General features: G+C 39.1%; 1 protein-coding gene across 6 annotated transcripts in view; it reads left to right on the top strand.

The window, feature by feature from the left end:
• Positions 1–25,353, top strand: part of ralgapa2 (Ral GTPase activating protein catalytic subunit alpha 2) — a 205,701-nt gene that overhangs the window by 53,274 nt on the left and 127,074 nt on the right. For 5 of the 6 annotated variants that reach the window (XR_010005277.1, XM_062977917.1, XM_062977916.1 and 2 more), the window contains 10 exons: positions 1,610–1,747; positions 2,997–3,145; positions 6,284–6,395; positions 8,016–8,253; positions 9,304–9,468; positions 10,993–11,133; positions 17,538–17,702; positions 18,142–18,236; positions 19,141–19,219; positions 19,371–19,547. Coding sequence is in view for 5 of the 6 variants with exons in the window: in XM_062977917.1 (XP_062833987.1) it covers positions 1,610–1,747; positions 2,997–3,145; positions 6,284–6,395; positions 8,016–8,253; positions 9,304–9,468; positions 10,993–11,133; positions 17,538–17,702; positions 18,142–18,236; positions 19,141–19,219; positions 19,371–19,547 (1,459 nt within the window). In the remaining variant the exon portion in view is untranslated. The remainder of the gene's footprint in view (positions 1–1,609; positions 1,748–2,996; positions 3,146–6,283; positions 6,396–8,015; positions 8,254–9,303; positions 9,469–10,992; positions 11,134–17,537; positions 17,703–18,141; positions 18,237–19,140; positions 19,220–19,370; positions 19,548–25,353) is intronic. The other variant, XM_008109089.3, reaches the window with a different exon arrangement.

Below are 25,353 nucleotides of genomic sequence, written 5' to 3'. Positions count from 1 at the left end.
GCTTCTTCCCTTTGGCCAGAATGAACATTCACAGTACATCCCCCAATCTGCCATTCTTCTTGAAGCCTTTTCTGCCTCAAAAAGGTGTTTATCAACACAGGACATCTATTTGATGCACTCTATATTTCTAAGTTTGCGTTTGCATTGTTTATTTGATGATATTCCTCAATTTATTTCCACTTGATTAGAAATTATCTAACCCATGATCTGTTTGTGTTTGCTATTAATTTAATAATGTGCTAAATTATTTAACATAATAATTAAAATTTCACATTTTCTTCTGCAAAAACGTTCCAAGCAAGATTGGGATTTTGGTCTGTCTATCTGTGCAGTGCATAGTTATTTAGAGCTGGCATGTACATGGTTGTGATAGTGATATGCATAAATTAACACTGAGGAGCTGTCAGACCCAAGGCAGCGGGGCACCAAGAACCATACACGGAGGCCAATCTCTATCTAATATCTTTATTAAGTAAATATATAAAAGCAATAAAAACAAGTGAAGAATATAGTTCAGAAGCAGACCTTTCAAATAAGGTCAAATATAGTCCAAAAATGTATTGTCCAATAAATGATATTAGAGTTCAAAGTTTAATCCAATAACCGAAACACACACTATTGCCAAGCAATAGTGTGGGGAAATGCCAGAGTCTTAGGAGTCCAAGGTAGCTTGACAACAAGGCTGGATACAATCTTGATTCTTTAACAAGGTCCGTGACTAGGAACAAGGCAAACAGTGATTCTTGGAACAAGATCCGTGGTTAAAAACAAGGCAAGGCAATCTTGAATACTTGATCCGGGAAGCAAGGAACTGGGGTTGCGAAGTCCACACACGATCTTACTCCTGAAGCTGCTCTGTTGACTCCGCAAAGATTCTCCCGCGTCAGGCACCTATATTGGGGTCTCGTTTTCCCGCCAACAACCTCTTTCCCTAGAGAACGGGAAGCGAAACCCAACTTTGTCCAGATGCAAGACTCCTTAGAATTTCCCAAGGGAAGCAGGTCTAATCAGCCTGTTGTTTGGCTGCAATCCGTAAACTCCTGCGATTCTGTTCCCTCACTCCTCTGTCTGCAGCATAGGACTGTCTCCTAGGGAACGGGGGCGAGGAATGCCCAAGGTCTGTTTTACTGAGTTCTTGGGTACAAACATCAACATCTGGCAGGTGAAAAGATTCCGGCTCTTGTTGAACCGGCGAAAACCCCATGTTTTCGTCTTCATCTGCCATGATGGCACTAGGAACAAGACTACAAGGCCCATGAGGCATCACACGAGCATGAGTTTGGGCTTCTCTGAGCTCTCTTAAAGCACAGGTGAAGTATTTGTTTGACAAGGGAATAAATCAGAACTCAACCTCTAATTTGTCTCCTTATTTAAATAAAGGCCTCTCCTGGACCTAAACCAGCCAGTGGTTCCAAAATGAAGCAAAATTGTCTCCCACATATTTTAGCAGATGTGAAGTGTGTCCAGATTTTTATAAAATTGGGCGGGGGGCGGGCGGGGGGGGGGGAATCGAGGGAAGGGAGAATATAAGTTGCTTCTGGTTTGCATTGTTGTCTCTTAATCATTTTAAAATGAACACACTGTGTATTGACTAATGTATCTTTCAAAGCTTTCATCTGGCCACTCAGGACATAAACGATCCTCCAGTTGGGGTAGGACGTACTCCTTCTCTAGTGCTGTTAACAGAGGATGTATATTAGAAGATGAAAACAAGAACATTAAAGCAGGTCTTCAAGCTGCCCTACAGGTAAAGTATATGAGAAAAGCAGGAGATTAAGTATGCAGCCCCTTGTTTTCTTTAGAATACAAAGAAACACAAGCCTAGTCAGATACGGAAAATATACACATTAACTAGTTAAACATATTCCCACAAGGCTCTAGCCTTCTTTGACTGTGGAGAGGCTATCCTATGTAAGCACAGTTGTAGCACTTTGGAAGTCCTACAAATACTGTTTGGCAAGAGGCATGTGGCCCAACATATTCCTAGTGGCTGTTCATGTCCTATGAGTTAACTTTAGGTGATGTGATGGAAACTGCCCAAGGGCAGTATCTATGCATCTTAATAGCATTTTCTTTTGCTAGGGATGCCCTGATAGCTATCTTCACCAGGTTTCATAATGCCAGATATTCTCAGTCCTGCAGAGGGTTATTACACTGAATGGTATCTTTCCTAAGTGCATCCCCTCGGGACTTGCCTGCATTGCACAAAAACTATACTTACTGCAAATGAACCACTGGCTATCCCCATTATGTACATCAGTTACCAAAGTGTATTGCAGGATTGGTTGTTTTATTTTTGTTTTTTTTGTTTGTTTAAATCAACCTTGCTCCACTTTGGGTCAAGTCAGAAGACACTATGACGTTTTTTGGAAACTGGAATTTCCTGGGACTTTGGGGAAGTCTGAACAGTGGGATCAGGTCTGATTTCAAACTAATCCACTATCCAGATGGAACACTGATGGGATCACTCCCACTTTTCTTGCTGGTCATTCAGCCATCCCTTTCTGTCACCAACAGGAGTGTCTGAAGCAGCCTGGAGCTCACAAGTGGGTGGCTAGGAAATAGTAGAAATATAGAAAAGGTGAGATGTAGACCTCTAGCTCCCAGAGATAGAAAGTGTACTCCTGAACAACAGCTCCGGATTTGGCACACTGATGCTGGATCCAGGGCTGCTCGAGGACATATTTACACCATGCTAAACTTCCCAGTGTACATAAGCATACAGTCTTCTACTGTTGTATGCAGTCATGCACTGCACAAGGCTTTAAAAAAGATGTAATGAGAAAGTCCCATTGCTACTCGATCTAAATATTTTAGGGCTATGGTATGTATGGCTTTTTACATAAAAGAATTAGAAAGCAATGCCCTATTGTCTATAAGTGATTTTGTGCATGCATCTTAATGTTTTAAAGAGGAAATAGTAACATATTAGAAAATAATATTAATATAATGTGTTGGTTACTGTTTTGTTTTTCCTTTCTTTCAAAAATATGAAGGTATTCTTAACAAACGCTGCTAATGTATTTTTATTGGAACCATGTACTGAGATACCGGAACTTCTGAAGGAGCAAATCGGGGCATGCAGAGCAGTTTTGAGTATATTCAGGCGCATGATTATGGAACTTCCAATGAATCAAAAAACATGGTATGTTTTAGTAACTACTCTAAGTTTAAGTTTGGTTAATTCAATCATGTAACATATCTGAAAATGGTTCTGAAACATTCAAGGTATAGTTAAAGTGATTGATACTTTCAGGAAGACACACATTTTAAAAATATGGATGTGAATTTTATAAAATGGTGGGATTAAAGTAGGTTTTACAACCAACATTTTGTAGCATTATTTTTGTGCCCAAAGCAGAAATGTATTGTATCAAAAATAAAATTCAGCTGAAACAATGAGTATTTATCTGCATGATCTGAAAGTTTTCTGTGTTTCCTTATGAAAAAGACATGTTATGCTGCAAGATTTCTGAACTTTATACTCTCTGATCACAAAAAAAGAGAAAATCATTCTGTGTTGTTACATATTTCTCTTTTATTGTATACAGTATCTCTGTTAAGTTGCAAAAAGAATAAATTTTAAATTCTGAAACAATTTAACCTGGCACATTGCACAAATATCTGAACTTAAATGTAAAACATGGGAAATAGGGTAAGATTTTTTTTCATGGGGAGGAAACAAAATATGAATATAATTTTTATCATTGTTCTATTTTGTAGAATGAATATATATATATTTGCAAGGTGAAATTCTTTAGTTCTTTTCATGACTAAAGCAAGTTTAAAGGAGTAAATAAAGAGTTTTGTGATTTGTTACTTTAGGGATTGTGATGTAAATATTGGTATTCTTTCCAAGTGATAACAAAATAATGAAAAAACTAAAATTGTTATACTCATTCTTTTGCACATTGATAGCAAAATATTTTTTATTTTTCTTACAAAACATTTAATAGTATTTTATATACATTAAAACTACATCAAAAACACAGTCATAGAGCAAAATGACCATGCTATAAGCAGACAAACATAGTACAACATAAACTAGTCCATTTCACAATGCAATCCTTCATTTGTTCTTCCATGTCAAATTGTAATAGGAACACATACATTTTACCAATTACTTATTTCTCTACTGTATACTGTATAATTGTAATTCATACTATCATAAATCTTTCAAACAATGGAGAACAAAAACGGCTTCTTTATTTTCATTATATTATCTCATTGATTCTCCAGACTATCTTGATATCTGAGGTGCTTTTCTCTATCTCTTGTTTCTTTTCTATAAAAAGTTTCTCGTACTGAGACCCAAAAATACAGTCTAGATTTCTGTGTATTCTGTTACAAGTTATCAATAATTTTATTTATTTGCTTCCCTCCTCTATCCAGCCCTGATTGCTTGGGTTTTTAACTGGATTTTGCATTTCAGTGCTGTGCAGCAATTCCTCCATTTTGTTTGCACTGTTTTCGAAACTCTACATTGTCTTTTTACCTTGTCTCCTGGATTTATTACCAGCTATTCTGCAAGTGACTCTCCTAGATTGAAAACATAACCATGAACCATAAAACTTTCAGAAATGCAAAACCTCACAGTTTGAATTGGCTGTTTTTTTCTGTGACAATTGGTAATAAACTTTCAATGGTAATAAAACACTCTGGAACGAACAGGAACAGCTAGACACTTTAGCTGCCATGTCATAATGATGTATAACTACAACTACTGCATTGAGCCATGACAGTTAAAGTGTGTCAGGCTGCATTAATTCTACAGTGTAAATGCACACTTAAAAATTCAGTGTTTGCCTACTTCTAAGAGTTACTTGGGTTTGGCTGTGGAAAATGAGTCTCTATCTGAGCAATTGGAAATAACTTGGTTGCCTGTCAGGAAAGAGTAAAATGGGGCAGATGAGGCTATGCTTGAGAAATTGCTTATTATTGAGAAAAAAACAACATATTGAACAACAACCATATCCCCTAAACTTTGTAACAAAACAGTGCCTTTTAACACCTCACATTGTTGCTTCAATCTATAAAAAACTGGTAAACAACATGAGCTTTTTTAACCCTACATCAATGCTTTTATACAGAAACAAGCAGCTTTAAAAGAGAGCTCAGTTCAATCTAATAACACAGGATCCAGAGGGGAGGAAAAACGGGTGAGCAAAAACACCATAAATCATTCTAGGGGTAGTTCACTAGAAATGTTAGAGCTGGCAAAAGGATACTGCAACAGGACCTTACAAGCAAAGCACATAGTGCTGTATATTGCCTATAACAGAATAAACAATGATAAATGAAGGTCATATAGAGTAATCAGATCTTCCCTGAGCCAACTTCTACATATATTCCCACACAGTATTGATATGCTCGCTGTAGAGAGACTTCCCAGTGTATCTGCATGTAAGAAAATTGTGGTAATATTTGAACAGTTTGCAGTCCCTATTATGTTAACGAAGTGAGGGGTTTTTTTATCCATTGTTCACATATCAATGCAGGTTTTTCAAGTTTAGCTACCCCCCATGAATTATTCACAAGTAAAGTTGTGGGGTGCCTACAGAGGAAAGAAATAATTGATGTTAATCTCCAAAGGAATTTCTTGCAAGGCCATACTGCCATCTAGTGCTGCCAAAAACCTTTAGCATTGTAATAGAGAAGCAGTTTATGGGACAAAGTTAAATGAGCCATCGAATCTAATGCGCACCTCAATTTTCAAAATCCTGAAACCAAAAAGAAGTATTTGCTGCTGAATGTCATGCACAGCGACAAAAGTGCTCGCTTTGTCATTTGGCCCTTACATCCAATAATAGTACTTTGAATTTAGAATGTAGAATCCCATGGTAATGTTTTGAGTTTACAATAGTCACAAAAATATTAGAATTGAAATTTTCAAAAACTATGATGCTGACACATGCCACTGTCAGAATTATTGTAAGGCAGTGTAGGTGGCCTAAAGGCAAGATGTCCTATCTGATCTTGGAAGCTAAGCAGGATCAGCCCTGATTAATACTTGGGTAGGAGACTACCAGTGAATACCAGGTGCTGTTGGCTATATTTCAGAGAAAATTATGAAACCACCTCTGAGTATTCCTTATTTAAGAATAGCCTGTGAAATTTACGGAGTTATCATAAATTGACTGGTAAGCTGAAAGCACATATACACAATGTAGAGATAAATGTTATTTTAGACATTTTATATATTTTTCCATATGAAGATAAAAATTATTAAATGTTAACTTATTTGATTTATGTCTAAAAATGTATTTTTCCAACTTTGTCCTAGGGAACAAATGTTGCAAATTCTTCTCAGGATAACAGAAGCTGTTATGAGCAAATCAAAAGATAACCAAATGCAAGACACATTTGCTCAAAGTTTAGCAAGTGTACTATTCCGGGTATGTCTCATTTTTTGTAGAGAACATAAAACAGGCGGTGATAGAATACTAAAACGTGTATTCCTTGGTGTTTTTGCCAGTTTGAAAGTGCTTTCCTCCTGTAAAAGTTCTTGTGTTTGTAAACAACGTATGGTACTGATTATTTTGCTGTTCCTTATGACTAGAATGAAAATTTCTGAATTTACCTAGGTTCATTAGTTTGTGCAGATGAAAATAATTGCAGTATGATCGAATTGTATATCTTTTAATTTTTCTGTGAGGAAAGATAAGCATCTTAGTGGAGGAGTGAGATGGGGAGATTAACAAGAGATGTAAGAATCCTATCTGAATAGGGACATTTTTCTCAGCTGTTGTGAAATGTAGAGGTTTCTACTTTTATTGATTTTTTAAAATTCATGGTTGCTCTTCCACAAGGAATTTTCTTCCTACTCTCGTCTGAATCTGAATTATCACTGCACTTTCACACAGTACAAATCAATTAGCATCAGAATTGGATCATTATGCAAAATGCTTTATTATTTCCACAGATAAAATGCTCTGGGCTATGAATGGAAAGCATATTGTTGTATTTTTAAAAATTAAAGAACCTATTTAGACTGTGGGCAGCAAAGCCCCAATTTTGAGTGCTAGGCCATATCCCCCCCCCCCCCCAGCTTACAGAGACCAAGTGTGATCATGTTTCTTGGATTCACAAAATCCCTAGATAGAGCTTCCAACTGGCACTCAAGTATAAGACAACCTCATGTAAACGTTGGAGGCTGGTGTGATATGACCTATGACTGGGTCAAGGATTGTTCCATGAAGTAGGAAAAGGGCAGTGCTGCTTCAGAGGCAAAATGTCTCTGGCCATTGTTCCACCCAAGCATTCAAAAAGGCCAAAAGCAGAGCCATGTCGGAGAGAGTATTGGGGGCAGTGCTTCTTTTTGGTTCACCTGGGAAGGACTAAGCTCTTGCTTTTCTCAATTCTACTTAGATAAGGGCTGGGTACTTTTTCTATAAGACTTAAGATACAGTATTACATTGACCCATGGATAAGTGCACCCAGTTTTTTAGGGTTGATTTTTAATTGAAATTTCTTGACATGTACATGAATACAGTAGAGCCTCACTTATCCAAGCTTCACTTATCCAATGTTCTGTATTATCCAACGCAGTCTGCCTTTTGGTAGTCAATGTTTTTGTGGTAAATGTTGCAATGTTTTGGAGCTAAATTCCTAAATACAGTAATTACTACATAACATTACTGTGTATTGAACTGCTTTTTCTGTCAATTTGTTGTAAAACATGATGTTTTGGTGCTTAATTTGTAAAATCATAATGTAATTTTATGATTAATAGGCTTTTTTCTTAATCCCTCCTTATTATCTAACATTTTTGCTTATCCAATGTTTTGCTGGCCCGTTTATCTTGGATAAGTGAGACTCTACCGTATATATATATGGGGTAGGTACTTCTTTCGCATTGATCGCTTCTGTGTTTACTTAATACGATCTAACACTGGCTGCCATTACTAATCTGTGTATGGATGTTCTTTTAGTATTGCCTCTAGAAAACAAAGAGTGTAACATTCTAAGTGATAAGTCATTCTGTTTTTCCCTTTCACTTGGTCTCCCCACCACAGACTCTCATTGTGGCCTGGATCCGAGCTAATCTAAGTGTCTATATTTCTCGAGAACTCTGGGATGAACTCCTGCGGGTGCTGTCCTCTCTTACGGATTGGAGAGAGCTAATCGCAGAGTGGGCTAACATCATGGACTCCCTGACATCTGTCTTGGCCAGAACTGTGTATGGTGTTGACATGACCAATTTGCCTTTGGATAAGCTAAGTGAACAAAAGGAGAAAATACAAAGAGGAAAATGTAAATCTCATTCTCATTAAAAACAAATCAACTTTTCTAAAGGCAGCAATTATTCAGATGAAAATCTACTTTTACTACAATTATCAGTGCTAAGTCTTAATTATCACATAGTTTTATATTCATGATTGATGTTTTGAGTTATTATTAACATGGTTTTATGCTTTATTTTTTCTTATTTGTCATGATTTATTTTTCTTCATATTTGCTGTTATAGTTTTAACTTTTTTTCTGGATCATAAATGTGATTATTATTATTATTTATATTGTTTTTCCTTGTTGTAAACCACTCTGAGTCCCCTTGTGGAGAAGGGGCAGGATATAAATAAAGCATTATTATTATTATTATTATTATTATTATTATTATTATTATTTTGCCTGAATAAAAGCAGGGCAGAGAGAGGTCGGCTTAATATCTTTTGACTGAGGGGTCCACAATTTAGGCCTGGCCATTTTGTTGCATCTGCACAAACAGCCTTTGAGCATGGCAGGACTAAAAAAAAAAGTCTCAAAGCATGGGAAAACTTCTATCAAACATCTTTCTGGTAGCTTAAGAGACATAAGTCATAGATACAAGCAATGTATTAGAAATTGCTTGTAGAAGAATGAAATTTGCAAGAATTGTTCAAATGATAGTCTACTAGAAGGGAATGTGTTGTGGGTTTAGTTACATGTAAATACTGCAGTAAAAGTGAATCTAGGGTAAGATTTTATCTCAACTTATTGGATGAGGTCGGCAGTCTCTCAGAATAAGCATGAGGTAGTTTAAAAGGATTTCCTTAGTATTTCTGCTCATATTTGAATCATTGTCTTGAAATACTTCTCCTTAATCAGAGAGCTTTCTTGCAATATTGGCACTAAAATTGTCTACTTAAATTAAAGGTAACTTAAATTGAAGTGATTACAGGGAACTGTAATAATAAACTGAGACTAATCAGTTTCTTAACTGCACTAATTTAGTGGATTTATGTATACTTGAAACGTCTCATGTTTATTTGTTTCCTTGTTCAATGCTTTGGAGTTACAACTCTTCTATATTCCACTATCTGAAAGGTGGCATTTTGGAACCTCAAAAGGGAGCTTCAGTTGGAAGATCGTTTTCTTTAAGCTGGAGAAATCATCCTGAAGTTGTGGAACCAATGAGGTTTAGGAGTGCTACTACTTCGGGAGTACCAGGAGTTGAGAAAGCAAGGAATATAGTGCGTCAGAGAGCAACAGGTTAGGCACATGCCATTTAATGTCTTAATTGTCAATCAGAAATATAAATTTAAACATGAAGTGTTTTTATATTTATGGTAGTTGGGATGCATTTATGTCTTTTGGAGCTTCTGGAACAGAAATGTTTATTGTAAGAGTTTATCTTTCTTCCCAAATACCTCCATTTTTCTAATCTAGAGCTGTTCCTAACATCACTACCGTTTCCTTCTTTTTTATTTTCTGACACTTCATCCTCTCTAATTTCCTCTTGAATCAGGCAAGAATTGCTGTAAGGTTACTTTAGAAATGTCAGATCACTCAGTCTTTCTCACAAAGGAGGTACAATCAAATAACTAGCCTGGTCTCAGTGGTAGTAGTGGCTATAGCAATGTTTCCCATTCCTCCAATTTTGTTTGATTTGAAGAATTAAAATGGAAATGCTGCTCATGTAGAGTGTAAATTTCCACAATACTATGCTTTAAGCAGATGATGCTTTTGGTCATTTGCATAGGATCAAAGTAGTTTGGAATCTGGGATTAAGGAAAAGGGAACAAAACACCCTGTTCTCCCAAAATATCACTATTATGTCCTGCCAATATCAGGACAAGGTAATTCATGTTGATTTATCTTGATCCCCCAGTCCACGTTACCTTGAATAATTGCCAAACAAATCTCTGCATCTTCCAGGACCCAAGGAAAAGCCAAAGTCACTTTTCATTGTTATAATGGTAATGGTATTTAATTGGTAGGAAGATTGTAGAACAAGAAGAATATGATGAGAAAGGGATCTAAATTAATTTGTCAAAGTTGTAAGTTAGACAAATGCTTCATTTATAAGTATATTTGAATGACTAGGGACTGCAAGATAAAAATATTCCTGGATCTCAACTGCTTATCTAGGACAGGATCCTTCTGATCTCCACAGATTGAGAAATGAATACAATTAGGTAATTTTGGAACAACATATGTATTAAGATTTAGTATAACTTCCTATTGTACATGATTATTGGAGGTACTCCTGATTTTCTGGTATCTTTCTGATAAACCATTATCTTTGCCCTTTAGAAGAGGGTTAATTTGTTCCCCTTCCCTTGGTGTGTTGCCACACAACAGACATCTAAACATTCCTCAATGAACGCCAGTTTGATCCAGAATTATCCAGCATGGAACTAGAGGATATTATTGTAAAAGAAGCAGCAGACACAAAATACAAATACGAAGTTAATGAGTATTTCTTGCAAATAATTCATTCTTTGCGACTAATTCAAACTGTGGAAGTTCTAAAAGAAATTTCTATGCTTAAACAACTCTGCTAGTGGAAAATTTATTAAATTGATTTTGTCCAAATTAGCATCTTCAGTGAATAATGTTTTTAAATTACACTATTCTGAACTGTTTATTTCAAAAGGAAAACTGGTGCATGTATGATTTCATTTTTGAGAAACTTTCTAGTTGCTTTCCTCTTTTTCTCTGTCATGCAATATCCTATTGAAGAAGCTATTTCATTACTGTTTTGACTTCTGTTAATTTATTTTTCCCTGGAAGCTAAGCGAAGCCAATCTATCAGCAACTGTGCTCATCTCTGTGAGGCTTTGCCAGCCACTAAAAGTGTACCTCTTCTCCTTCACACTGTGAGCTCTCTCTTACCTGGTATCTCTTACACTTCTTACTCTCACACGCTTTCAGGTATGACACTCAAACTCTTTGGTTTCTGAATATTCTGTATTTGTTTTGCCAAGTGTTTCATGCACACCATTCTGAAAATTAATATTTTTATGATACTGTATTTTGAATAAGAAAAGTGATGTACGATGTGCATGTTCTCCCAAAGAAGAAAGGACCTGTCTATAAAGCAAGCTTTGGAGTTCCCTAATCCATTTGAGGCTAAGCCTGAAGCCATTTCTTGATGTTTCCTGACTTACCTCTCCTTAACTATACTCACTGTGATGGCATAAAATAAAAATTAAAGATTCAGCTGTGGGCTGGTCTTTTTTAGGGAGCCTGAGCAACTCCATTTTGACAATAGCTAACATCTTGCAAATGACCTCTATTGTTTTACTGAATTTTGCCATTTGTACTTTGCTAGAAACGTTGTAACCATAATGTGGTGTGCCTCGGGCCAACAACCAAAGGTTATGGCTGCAAATTGCGCCAGACCCCAAGAATATCCTCATAAACAACACCTACCTCTCTCACATAGACCTTAGATAAGAATTATGACGTGTGCATTAGATAGATATTGCTCACATACACTTGACCTTTTTATTTGTGGCTCTGAGGTCCTATTAAATATTGATGCTTGAAATAAACTTTATCTTGATCAGTGCGGGAGTTAGTCAGGGACTGAAGGCAGTACTATGCTTGGTAGTTCCCTTGGCCAAAGGTTTTGTTTCTTTTCAGTTTGCCTTCCTTCTCAGTTTTGTGGCCCATCTTAGCTTCATGTCACACGTGGGAAAATACTTTGGGACTGATGTTTCAATCTTATCATACAACTGCACTAGCTCTGTTAATGAACTTATGAATTCTAGTAGACTCTTCTCCTCTGCACTCCTCCCCAAAATACATATACTGCATGACTGGATTCCTGTCAAAACAGATGTTGAATTGAGCTCAAGGAGGCAGGGATTTTCAAGTGCCCACAGTTTTACCAATTTTAAAAACGTAGCTTTGAATAATGTGGCTTTGGAGTATATTATATTCTTGACTTTGTGTGGTCACATTCCATTCTTACTGTTACGCAAATGTTGTAGTAAGAGTAGTAGTAGTTTATTAATGTTAGGCAGTAAGCCATTCACACATAGAGCAAGTGAAGACAATAAAAAGTACAATATGGAATAAACAACATATAGATCTAGAATACTTAAAAATTAAATAAGATAAAAACATTTATTTATTTATTTATTTTTCAAACTTATATGCCGCCACTCCCCTAGGGCTCGGAGCGGCTTACAAGAACCGGCTAAAATCAACAATTTAACAACATCTTAAAACATCTTTAAAACATCTTTTAAAAAAATCTTTAAAACATCCTAAAAGCACCTTTTAAAACATCTAACAGAACTCAAAGGCCTGCCGAAACAGGTGTGTCCTACATGCCCTGCGGAAAGCCGACAAGTCCCGCAAGGCACGGACTTCAGGTGGCAAGGTGTTCCAGAGAGATGGCGCCACTGCTGAAAAGGCTCTGCGTCTAGTTGCTGTTAGACACAAGGCCTTAAAACTGGGGACTTCCAACAGGTCTTGGTCCTCAGAACGGAGGGATCTCTGGGGTTTGTAGGGAGTGAGGCGGTCCCTCAGGTACATCGGCCCTAGACCATGTAAGGCCTTAAAGGTAAGTACCATCACTTTGAAAGTGATCCAGTGCTCAATTGGTAACTAGTGCAGCTGCCGTAAGATTGGTGTTATGTGGCATCTCATCGGGACTCCCGCAAGGAGCCGGGCAGCTGCATTTTGCACCAATTTGAGCTTCCGGATCACCGACACAGGAAGGCCGATGTAAAGGGCATTACAGTAGTCCAGTCTCGAGATGACCGTAGCCTGGATCACCGTAGCCAGGTTGTCCCTAGACAGATAGGGGGCTAGCCGTCTAGCCTGCCGAAGATGAAAAAAGGCAGTTTTGCTAACGGCAGAGACCTGGGCCTCCATCGTCAGTGAAGGGTCCAAGAGGACTCCCAGACTCTTTACTAGTGAAGACGGGCGTAGCGCTTCACCATCCAGGATTGGCAACTGGATATCACCACTGCCCGGTCGGCCCAGCCATAGGATCTCCGTCTTTTCTGGATTCACCCTTAACCTACTGGAACGTAACCATCCAATAATGGCCTTGAGGCACTGATGAAAATTGTCGGGTACAGAATCCGGTCGGCCTTCCATCTTTAACACAAGCTGAGTGTCGTCAGCATATTGATAACACTCGAGCCCGAAATCTCGGACCAACTGAGCAAGTGGTCGCATATAGATGTTAAACAACAGAGGGGAGAGAATGGCCCCTTGAGGCACCCCACAAAGTAGAGGGGATCTTTCAGAGACCAGGCCTCCCCTCTCCACTCGCTGTCCACGGTTGTGAAGAAAGGAGGCCAGCCAATTTAAAGCTGTCCCCCTGACTCCAGCAACGGCAAGGCGGTGGGTCAAAAGATTATGATCGACTGTGTCAAATGCTGCAGTGAGGTCTAATAACACGAGCAACACCGACCCGCCCTGATCAAGCTGGCATCGAAGGTGATCCGTGATGGAGACCAGCACAGTCTCTGTCCCGTGTCCCGCACGAAAGCCGGACTGGAAGGGATCTAATCCGGCTGTGTTGTCTAGGAACTGTTGCAACTGCTCCGCTACTGCCCTCTCAATCACCTTGCCCAGGAACGAGAGGTTCGAAACTGGGCGATAGCTGGAGGGAACCGAACGATCTAAATCTGGTTTCTTCAGCAGGGGAGAGACCACCGCCTCTTTTAAACCCTCTGGAAAGACTCCTTGCTCAAGGGAGCTGTTTATTATCTTCAACAGAGGGTCACGTAATCCCTCCATGCAGGATTTTACCAACCAGGAGGGACATGGATCGAGGGAGCAAGTGGTCGGTCTAGCTGCAGCTATGAGCCTATCGACAGCCTCCGCGTCCAGTGGGATGAACCGGTCGAGGGTAGGCCCAGCAAGTGGACATGGAGTCTCCAGTTCTCTCCTTGTATCAATTGTGGCAGGGAGGTCCCGGCGTAGTAGTGAGATCTTGTCAACAAAATAGCTTTGGAGAGCCTCGGCTGAAGGGGCCTGATCATCACTTTTTGGGACAGTAGGAACCGTCATTAGAGATCTAATTATTTTGAACAATTTTGCCGGTCATGAGCTGGCGGATGCTATCAAAGAGGCATAATATACTCGCTTTGCTTCGATGATAGCATGCTCATAGGACTCCATAAATGCCCTATAAGCTGATCTCGAAGCTCTGTGATGAAGTTCTCGCCACACTCCCTCTAGCCGTCTCTTTTCCCGCTTCATCGATCGAAGTTCCTCGGTGAACCAAGGAGACCGATTTCGGCGGGGTTGGGGAGGGCATCTAGGGGCGATCTCGTCAAGTGCATTGGATAGCCTGATGTTCCATGTGTCCACCTGCACATCGATCGAGTTGCTGATAGGCTCTAGATCCTTCAGAGCATTCTGGAACCTACTAGGTTCCATAAGTCTTCTTGGGCAAGCCCAAATTGGCTTGGTGCCCTTGTCAGGTGGGTAGGCATGCTCCAGCCTGACCCTCAGGGCACAGTGATCCGACCATGGAACCTCTATAATAGAGGCTTGGGTCACTTGAATTCCTGCGCTGAAGATCAAATCTAACGTGTGTCCTGCCTGATGCGTGGGCCCAGTACTACAGAGCAAGAGTCCTAGTGTCTGCATGGTGGACACTAGGTCCGTAGCTGCTGCTGAGCAAGAGTCTGTATCAGCGTGGACATTGAAATCCCCAAGGACGATAAGTCTGGGGAACCTCAAGGACCACTCCGACACAGTCTCGAGCAGCTGGGATAGGCTGTCTGCTGGTGCACTAGGCGCACGGTACACCAGTAGGAAGGCTATGCTCTCAGGGGAATCCCACACCAGACCAACACTTTCAATGCCAAAGATGTCCAAAACAGGAACTGCCCTAAGTGAAAAGCCTTCACGGGAGAGCATAGCCACCCCACCCCCCCGCCTCCCACTCCGCATCTGGTGGGTGATTACATAACCTGGAGATGTTATTTCCAGGAGTAGGATCTCATCCCCCTCTTGGATCCAAGTTTCTGTGATACACACTAGGTCAGCTCCCTGGTCAGTAAGAAAATCTCTGATAGTAGCAGTTTTATTCCTTATGGACCTAGCATTCACTAACACCAGGGTAGGAGGGGAGGAAACTGGTAGCCTGTCATAAGTGCACTTGGGGATAGGCCGCAGGTCAGAGGGGGGCCGAGTCTTCCGTCGACTCAGCCTCCCTCTAGTATTCAGCCTGCGCCTACCGTCATACCTCCCCCTCCCAGAGATCGTAGGAATTCCCATACACAGACCTACTTCTCTTGGGGGCTCTAGGGTAGAAACTAGGTGCCCAATGTTCGACTGGCCCCCTGAAAAGGAGATGGGGCATGGCCAATTAACATGTGGTCATGGATGGGGACCTCAGAGTAATGAAGGGCAGGCGTAAAGGCTAGATCACCCGGCCAGCATTGTGGGTGAGGGGGTGGTCTAGGGGATGTCAAGTTTAGGTTCCCTCGAGAGTGTTGGGATAAGTTCTTAACTCCAGCACACTGGGAGGTCACTCTCTCTTTTATGCCCACAGTTCTGATTAAATAAACCCCCAAACAATAAGCTAAAATATCAGTTACAAACTTTGTCCAAATTTTCATTGCTTCTAGGGAAAAAAGATGTATTCTTCTTCTTCTTATTAATAATAATAATAATATTTATTTATACCTCGCTTTATCTCCCCCGAAAGGGACTCAAAGAGGCTTAACATAAAAGTATTAACATAACCATTTAAAATATACAAATATACAAACATTAAAACAGGATTAAATATAAACAATGTTTTTAAAATCCCAGTTAAAACTTGTTAAATTAAAAACAACAGCACCCACTGAATTGATCTTAAACACCTTATGTATTTATGTGTTACTATTTTGATGTACAGTCATTGACATAAATCAAATCTTCAACACTTAATGTTTCTTATCTGTGTGAAAGTTGTTACATTTTGTCAGCACTTGACTATCCAGAAAATGTCAACCTAGATATGAAAAGTTTGCTGCTGCGCTAGCAAAATAGGTTAAATAATATGTTAAATCATGGCTTGACAATGATAAAGAACATGCTGAGGTCAAAAACTATGCATCTATAATACCAGTGAAGGCTGTGGGAGTAGGAATGACATTTTAACTGGCATCATCCACAATTGTTTTGTAATTTCAGCTTTGAAGACTTACTTCCAAGTTGAAAACTTACAAGACAATAAGAGAAAAATGTCAAATGTAGCACTTAAGATGTTATTCATAATGAAACATAATATAAAAATTCCAAGAGCACAGAAGGCTAATAAAAAGTTTATTCAAAAATTATATTCATCTTGTCTGCTAGAGATATGCATTTTCCATCAGTGGCTTATGGCTTGAGCAGGAGGTGGATGTGAACAAGTAATCCCTTGTCCAGATTCTGAGGTCCCTATGTCATTTCCCTTCTCTCCCAAATTATAAACACACACTTAATCTGTGGTTCACAGATCAGATGTGCCCCACACCAAACAACACTGTGTAAATGACTTCCTGTTTCTGTTGGAATCAGTTCATCCTTCTCTTATGTTGATGTCCAGCATTGGAGAGTTGGTGCTGCATCTCTGTGACACTAAAATTCCAAATAGCCTGATGGTTCACTAAACTTTGAGTTGAGAAGCAAGGTAAAGGGGTAATAGCCATATTTACATCAAGTAGAAATATCAGTGAATGATAATGGAATCACAAAAATAGCAAAATATGGATAAAATATATAATGCAAACTGGAGATATATATACACACACACACTGCACACACACACACACACACATTTTGTAAAGCCAAGGATTTTAGAACTTCAGATAAGTACAGGTTTCTTAAGAGGGATGGAATATCTTCTGCAAACTATGCAAAACTTTGTATAATATATGCAGGTATTAAATACATATATAGAGTTTGAACTGACTCCAAGTGCAGTAGAACATGTCAGCTCATAAATTGTCCATTGGTGTGCAAAAATCCAAGGCACCATGAATATCACAGAGAAGAAATGCATCCCAGATACTTCATAGCTGCTTGTTTTCCACCCTAAAGTTGTGGGAGCAAAATCACTTTGCTGTGAAGGAAAAGCATCCATATGCTTTCTTAAGTCTTATTCTGCATACCTCTTCTTATCTTCGAACTATTCATATAATTTTGCTTTGGAAAAATAGTAGCTGGGTTCCTACGTCCATTTTTACTTTATTTGTTTTGCTTTCTCAGTTAATGATAATGAGAACTGCACTAATTATATGGCTGCTGTAAGCTTTTATTAATGTTAGTTATTTTCATGTTCTAATTTTTATGTGGCTGAAACATTTCTGTATCAATCCTTGCAGAAGCTGAAGAATATCAGCAGTCAGAAAACGGAGCAGGAACAGAATACAGCCAATCTGGAACTGTATCAAGAACAGAAAGTAATAGTCTGTTTTCAGACCAGGAACAATTAACACGAAGTAGCAGTACCTCCGATATTAGAGACCAATGCAATTCTCTTTTTCATGGTAATTCAGAAATAATATGACTTGACTACCACATTATGCTACTTACACACTTCTTGGTTTTGGATTAAATTATGCAATTGTTCTATTCAACAATATTTAAGGCACAACCTTAATTAAAGCATATCACTTACTGAGTCTTGTATGTTTGTGGATGTACAGTAATTTAATCTTGTTTCCTGTTTTTTCAATGCCAATGGCAGGTAGTATTTCAAATTTGGTTTATCCCCCTTAATATGTTCACCCTGTTTTTAACCAATATATCCTCAGAGTAAATTATACTATTGCTGCATAATTTAATAAATGGTATCCTTGTTATATATATATATATGATAAAAACAAAAGATAGCATTAATTTAATACATATTGATAATATCAGAGTTTAATTGATAGTATCTAAATTTTATATGCATTTTTAAAAGAGTAACTTTTCACTTCACAGTTAGAAAAACGGAAAGTTCACAGAACTTAAATTCAGATTCCAACTCTGCTGAAGAAACTAAGGGGGTCATGAACAAAGAAAATACGGAGGAAGAGGTAAATTTGATAAAGAGAACTCACAAGGAGTCTATTATTTTAAGTTATTCAGGAAATCCTGAATAGTCCTAGTCCAGGAGAACTAGAATGGCAAAGGTGAATTAACTAATAAGGAATTGAACTAATTGAGATTTGTAGAGAAACATACAAAGATTTAGCTTTCTACTTTTAGGATTGGGTTTTCTCACACAGAAACTTCTCTGTATCAATCATGATTAATTAAGCAGATTATAAAATAGGTACATAATTTATAGAAAGACATGATATACAAATATTTATTGACATTTCCCCTGTACTCTAATAAGAAGAATGGTCCATCTTCCAACATAGAAGTAAATTGTGCAAGTAAACCAAACACTTCTGATGATAGAAAAGCAAGAGATATTCATAGAAACCTAAAATCAAAAAGTTGGAAAAGACCACGTGGGCCATCAATCCAACCCTCTGTCATATAGAATACACGATCAAAGCACTCTTAACAGATGACAATTAAGTTTAAAAACCTCTTGAGAATGAGAATCCACCACATTCCGAGATAGCAGCGTATTCCATTGCTGAATACCTCTTACTGCCAGGAATTTTTTCCTAATGTTTGTACTTAATAATGTTTGCAATCATTATACTTTTTACTATGTATGCAGTTTGGAGAGCTATAGATTTGTAAATTTGTACGAATTTATTATAATGTGATAATCTCCAGAGGAACCATAATTCCTGCTTCCACCTACCTTCATAAAACAGATGCCTAGACTGCAAGAAGAATGAGGTATTGTAGACCTGTTTCTCTGACACATTCAGGACAAACAGCTAAAACATTAAAGACAATTTTTAAAACGTGTACCTACCTACACTATTTTTAAACCTGTCAATACTGTAATAATGTTTCTTCAAAATTTTCATGTAGACAAACCACATTCCAGCTGAATCATATCTGAAAGTAGACATGCAGCAATCGCCTGGAAGTCAGAGAGAAAGAGAGAAAAGTGAGTGTCATAGGTGTTTGTTACTTTACATGTATCATTTATGTTAGCACGAAGTGAGATCACAAATTATATTGGTGGTTACAAGCTTCATTTATTGTTCTTCTTGTTTTGAGGAAATCCTATTTCACTGGAAATTTTATCCCTCCTGTAGGTGAAAGTGTCAGTAGTGATACCTCCCTAGGATACAGTAATGAAGTAGACATTACTATGGCTCCCTGGCAATCGTGCGAAGAAAACCATGATGTCAACATTCCATCTGAGATTTCGGGGGATCCAGATGCATGCCACTGGTTGCACTTGAATCCTTCAGATGCCACCAATTTAACAGGTACATATTATTACTATTATTATTGTTATTATTAGCGACTTTTATATCCTGCTCTTTTCACCCGGAAGGGGACTCAGGGCGGCTTACAAGTTATATGTACATACAATAAATTATATTATTAGCATAGCACAATATAAGCATTATATATTACTACCCTGTTTCCCCAAAAATAAGACATCCCCGAAAAATAAGACCTAGTAGAAGTTTTGCTGAATTGCTAAATATAAGACCTCCCCTGAAAGTAAGACCTAGCAAAGTTTTTGTATGGAAGCAGGCCAAGCGCCTGTCAAACAACACCAGAGCATGCAGGATTGGTAAATGTACATACCATAGAGTGTTGTACATGGAAATAATGGTAATAAGAAGAAATTCTTGATAGGATTCACAGTTTGTCTGGTTATGCTGGTTTGTGATGACAACTATTGTACATTATATAATAAATGTTCATTTTTTGTTCAACAATAAATGTGAATTCTTCTTCATGGAAAAATAAGACATCCCCTGAAAATAAGACCTAGCATATCTTTGGGAGCAAAAAATAATATAAGACACTGTCTTATTTTCGGGGAAACACGGTATATTGTACTATACCACTATATTGCAATATTATTAGTAATATTACATGTAATATATAATATAAAATTATAATAGTGTATTATTATTGTTACTATATTTTATTACATTATAATATTATCAATATTATATGTATATACAATATATTATATTATTAGTATAGCATAATATTATTATGCTAATAATATTATTATGCTAATGCTATTAGGAACACTAGACAAGCTTGTCACACCCAGAATTGTAGTAAAAGGTTGCTGGTTCTTGGGAATATGTTTATTTTAGCAGCTATAGAAAGGGCTTCATTTTTGCACATTTAATGCATCTTAGCCCCCTTCTACACTGCCATATGCAATCCAGATTATCTGCTTTGAACTGGGTTTTATTGCAGTGTAGACTCATTGGAGTGTAGGCACTTAATGACCCTCTAATGGAGGGCTGCCCAAGACTTCTAGCTGCTTGAGGCAAAGGCTGATATAGCACCTCTTCTATGTACAGAATGACTGTATCTACACTGCAGAACCAATGCAGTTTGACATCATTTTAACCACCACTGTTGGATGCTAGGAAACCCTTGTTGAATCCTCAGTAAGGCTAAGTCCCTTGTAAGACTAGATCTCTCACTATTCTATATCCTTAAACCATGGGTAGTTAAAGTGGTGCCAAAGTGAATTAACTCTACAGTGTAGATGCACCCTTTGATACTGATTTTAGGGGACAAGGAAGTGTACTGTGTGTGCTTGTGTATATGTAAACATACTTTGTTCCTCACTTTTGGCTTATACAGTACTTGAAAATAGATACTGTTTCACAAAATTTAGTGTCTTATGAGAACAAACGCTTAGTAGCTAAGTTTTTGTTATGTGCCCAAGCCCAGCCTAAGAGCAATATTAAATATTAACAAAAATGACATGCTTCTCCCTACGTTTAATGGCACTTTTCGGATTTAGAAATCTTTGATAATTTTTTATGCTTTCTGCACCACATGCTTGAGGATTAGTGGATAACATCTTTGTATCTTCCAAGCCTCCTCCATGTTCGACATATGTTGTCAGTCTCTTTTAAAAAGTAGAACAGTCATAAGAACTAACTTAGAATCAATAAAGTCACAATTTTTCAAACAAAAAAGAAAAATTGAATTCCATTTATTCTATTTATTTTAAACTAAAGGAACACATTTAAATTGGAATTTCAGCCTTAATTCAAGGAATAGGTTAATTACAGTATTTATTAATTTAAAAAATGGCAGTGCTACAGAGCAACAACTTTTGCATTGTCCAAAGCCCTGATTTTTTTTAATTTTTGCCAAAATATTATAGAGTATACAATAAAAGATTTAAAATGCAGTACTATCTGTAAATTAAAATTACCCTTTCACTGTTTCTAAGAAAAAATTACCCACTTGGTTAGTAACATAATGGTTCTGCTATTTTACAGTATTTGTGTTTCCTTCCTTTCTAAATAGTTTCTTGCTTGATAGTTTATTGAGGAATTCATGGTCTCAGTCCTACATGTTCTTTGACTCTATGAGGAGTTCATGGGCTACACGAACACTGCCATTACCAGCCACAATACCTATATTCATGTAATTGACATACCCAAAAGGGGTTTATGTGCATACCATTGGCCCAGAATCCTGCTTCAAGAGTTAATATGCTCAGTACTATCCTGCGTATATGTGGAGAATGTGTGGATGTTGGAGTGCATTCATCAGATGTCTGTGGTGTTGTGGTGGTAGCCCAGGCAGCCCTGCTAGTCATTTATGTATTCTTTGAATTGATGGAGGGGCTTTACACTATTTTGCCTATGTGGTTTGTGTTGTTTGAGAATCATATAATTTCCCATTAATGTATATTCATTTTTTAGTCCAAAGCAGGTCTTTATAAATTTTTCATATCTTTCGTAATAGAACAGCTGAAATTTCAATACATTTTGTGTTCTATGAAGATTACAGCAGTTCTTTACCCTTTCTATCTGAAATGCAGTGTAGGTACCATACCTCTTTGGGATATGTTGCTTCTGTAGCACTAGAGGGTGCTGAATACCCTCCAATCAGCCACCATCAGAGAAATTCTACAGTGACTGAAGAAAAAAACATAGCATTTGTCCATAGAAAGACAAGGCATTTGTCAGCTTTTAATTTGTTTCTACAAGTGTCTTGCAACAGCAATCATCAGATTTAAATAATTATCCTTTTTCATTCTTATAGCAGGTTATTCTGGGATCACCTTCAGTAAGTGTGTACAAAACTTCTTGGGTGTAAATAATGGTGTTGGAGTAGAAATGGATTGCTTTGATATTTAATAGTTTTGTACTTATTAGTGGTCTTTCAAGTGTACACACTATGTTCAACTGGATATGCATGTTCAAAGAAATAGCCATATTAGTCTCTTGCATTGTAAAAAGGAGGAAGGTGGAGGGGAGTGAAACAAAGAATGCAGTAACACCTTTAAGACTGGTTTTTTTTTTCCAAAATCTCTATTTTTTTAAGCCACTTTGGGCCCCACTGTGGTAGAATGGTGTTATATGATTTAATTAATAGTTTTCAAAGAAGTAGCCATGTTAGTTTCTTGCAGCATAGAGTGGAGAAAGTGTGGAAAGGCTGCAATTAACAGCAGTCAAGTCAGCTTTAATATATGGCAGCTCTATGAATGAGAGACCTCCAAGTCACTTTATCCGCAACAGCTCTACACAAGTCTCTAGGCTGTGGCTTGATTGAGTCAATCTATCTTTAATGAAGTCTTTTCCCACCACCTTCTACTTTACAAATCATAATTGTTTTTTCTAGTGAATCATGTCTTCTCATGATAAGTCAAAAATGCAACCGTCTCAGCTGTGTCATCTTGGCATCTAGAGGGAATTTGGACTTGTTTGGTCTAGAACCCATTTGCTTGCCTCTTTGAACTCTCCTCCAGCACTGCATTTCTAATAAGCTGATTCTCTTCTTTTCAGCCTTCTTCAACATACATAGAAATACAATGGCATGGACAGTCCTGACTTTGATATTCATTCAGGATCTTGTCTAGTTCCTTCATAACTGCCTTTAAAAGTCCAATTTCTATCTTTATTGCTATGATTCTACACCTTTTTGACAGGAAGCTTACTGCCGTTATGGAAATCACCTGTCAGACAGATGGCAAGTTCTTTAACCTCAGCAGACTGAAAGCCAAAAGTAAGGTCACAACAACTTCTTTTATAGAACTTCAGTATGCTGATGATCGTATGGTCTGTGTTCATTCAGAAAAAGTCCTACAAGCCACTTTAAATATCTTCGCAGAAAAGTATTTATGAAAAGTTTGGCCTCTCACTGGACATCAAGAAAACCTCTATCAGCAGGCATCAAGAAATCCCTTTGCAATGCTAGAAATAAAACTTCATGGTGTAAAGCTGGAAAACGTTAGCCATTTCCGCTACCTAGGCAGCCATCTCCCCACAAAAGCCAACATCGACACTGAAATACAATACTGTCTGAGCTCTGCAAGTGCAGTATTTTCTTGATTGAAGCAGAGAGTGTTGAGATGGAGATATTCATAGGGATACAAAGATGCTTGTTTCTAAAGCTGTTGTCCTCCCAACTCTGTTATATGCCTACGAAATGTAGACCATCTACAAACGTTGCTCTCAAATTCTGGAAAGATCCAATCAGTGTTGCCTCTGAAAAATCCTGTAAATCTCTTGGGCAAATAGATGGACAAATGTCAACATTCTGGAAGAAGCAAAGACCACCAGCATTGAAGCGACGTTTTTCTTCGTGTACTCTGTGAATGCACACTAATGGAGAAGGCTGCGCCTGCGCAGGCTCCAACGGATACTCTTCCAAGCTAAAGTTTGAAATTTGGCGGTAACCCCGCCCCTCTCCCCAGAGGGTATAAAGGGCGCCCTCCGCGCTCGCTCTCCAGTTCCTACGCCGCAAAGGCAGCGAGAAAGGGAGAGGTTTGCATGTGGGGAAGGAAGGGCGGGATTGTGTGAATTCACAGAGTACACTCGAAGAAACACGGTTACAGGTAAGCAACCTGTCCTTTTTCTTCGTGTACTCTCCCCAGAGGGTATAAAGGGCGCCCTCCGCGCTCGCTCTCCAGTTCCTTTTTTTCCGCGGCAAAGCTCACTTCGGACTCTTCGTTCTTATGTCGACCACGCATTTTAAGCGGTGCACTCAGTGTGCCGCTAAGATTCCAGATACCGACGGTCACGCTAAGTGCCTTTTCTGCCTCGGCGAAAGTCACGTCGTCGGTACCTGCTGCTTTTGCCTGGCCTTTACAGCTCAGGCCCGAAGAAATAGGGCTGCGAGACTCCGCGCAGCTCTCTACGAAAAAACTCTTGCTCCTGAGGCTTCTACTTCCACCTCGGCCTCGATGGCGTCCAGGCCTGCTCCATCGGTATCATCCAAAACCTCGAAAACTTCGAGACCAAAACCGGCCAAACCGCCCTGCACGGTGACTACCGCCACGGTTTCCACCCGGTCGGGCAAAATGGGCCCTTCATCGACTTCGAGTTCGGTGATTTCGGCCATTTCCACTCGATCCCGCCTGGCTTCGCCGCCATCTTCTTCCGCCATGAAGATTGCCTTTAAGAGGGCCCAGGAGGAATCCAGACGAGCCCAGTCTGACTCGGCAGCTGTGTGCCCGATCCCTCCGACACCGGGAAAATCGCTGAGGGTTGCGTCGAAGCAACCTCCAGCAAAGAAACGAATGATCCAGAGGTCGTCCTCCTCAGCTTCTTCGAAGAAGGACGTCCCCTCCTCTGTGGCCTCCTCCAGGAGATCCTCTCCTATCCAACCAGCACAACGCCTCCGCTCCTCTTCCTCTCCTCATGGTCAGTCCTCGGATGCGGACGCTCAAGCCTCTCCCGACCGGTCGGTCAGGACAGTTATTAAGGCTCCCCAGCCAGCGCCATCACACCTTCCGGCTCGACAAGAGCTTTTTCCCCCGGCTCAAACACCCGAGAGGGGTAGACAAATGACGCGCTTAGCCCGTGCCGCCCAGGCTTCCGCGTCCAAGGGCGTTCGTCCACAGCCGGCTCCCGCTGCTCTTGAGGTGATACCTCATCAGGACTCTGTGCTTGTTTCTCCTCCCCGGTCCCCTCAAGGGCCCGAGAAGGATGACCCCGATATCGAACACCCCGAGTCGATCCTCTCCGCCTCCGTTGTCTCTCTCGGTCTCGACCTCTCCCCGCCTCACGATGCCTACGAGGTCGACCCACCTTCCCCGACGGATAATATCCGGGCTTTCTCCGACCA

The sequence above is a fragment of the Anolis carolinensis genome, chromosome 4 (genome assembly GCF_035594765.1).
Source record: "Anolis carolinensis isolate JA03-04 chromosome 4, rAnoCar3.1.pri, whole genome shotgun sequence".
Lineage (NCBI taxonomy): Eukaryota > Metazoa > Chordata > Lepidosauria > Squamata > Dactyloidae > Anolis > Anolis carolinensis.
This window is presented reverse-complemented; position numbering and strand designations above follow the sequence as displayed.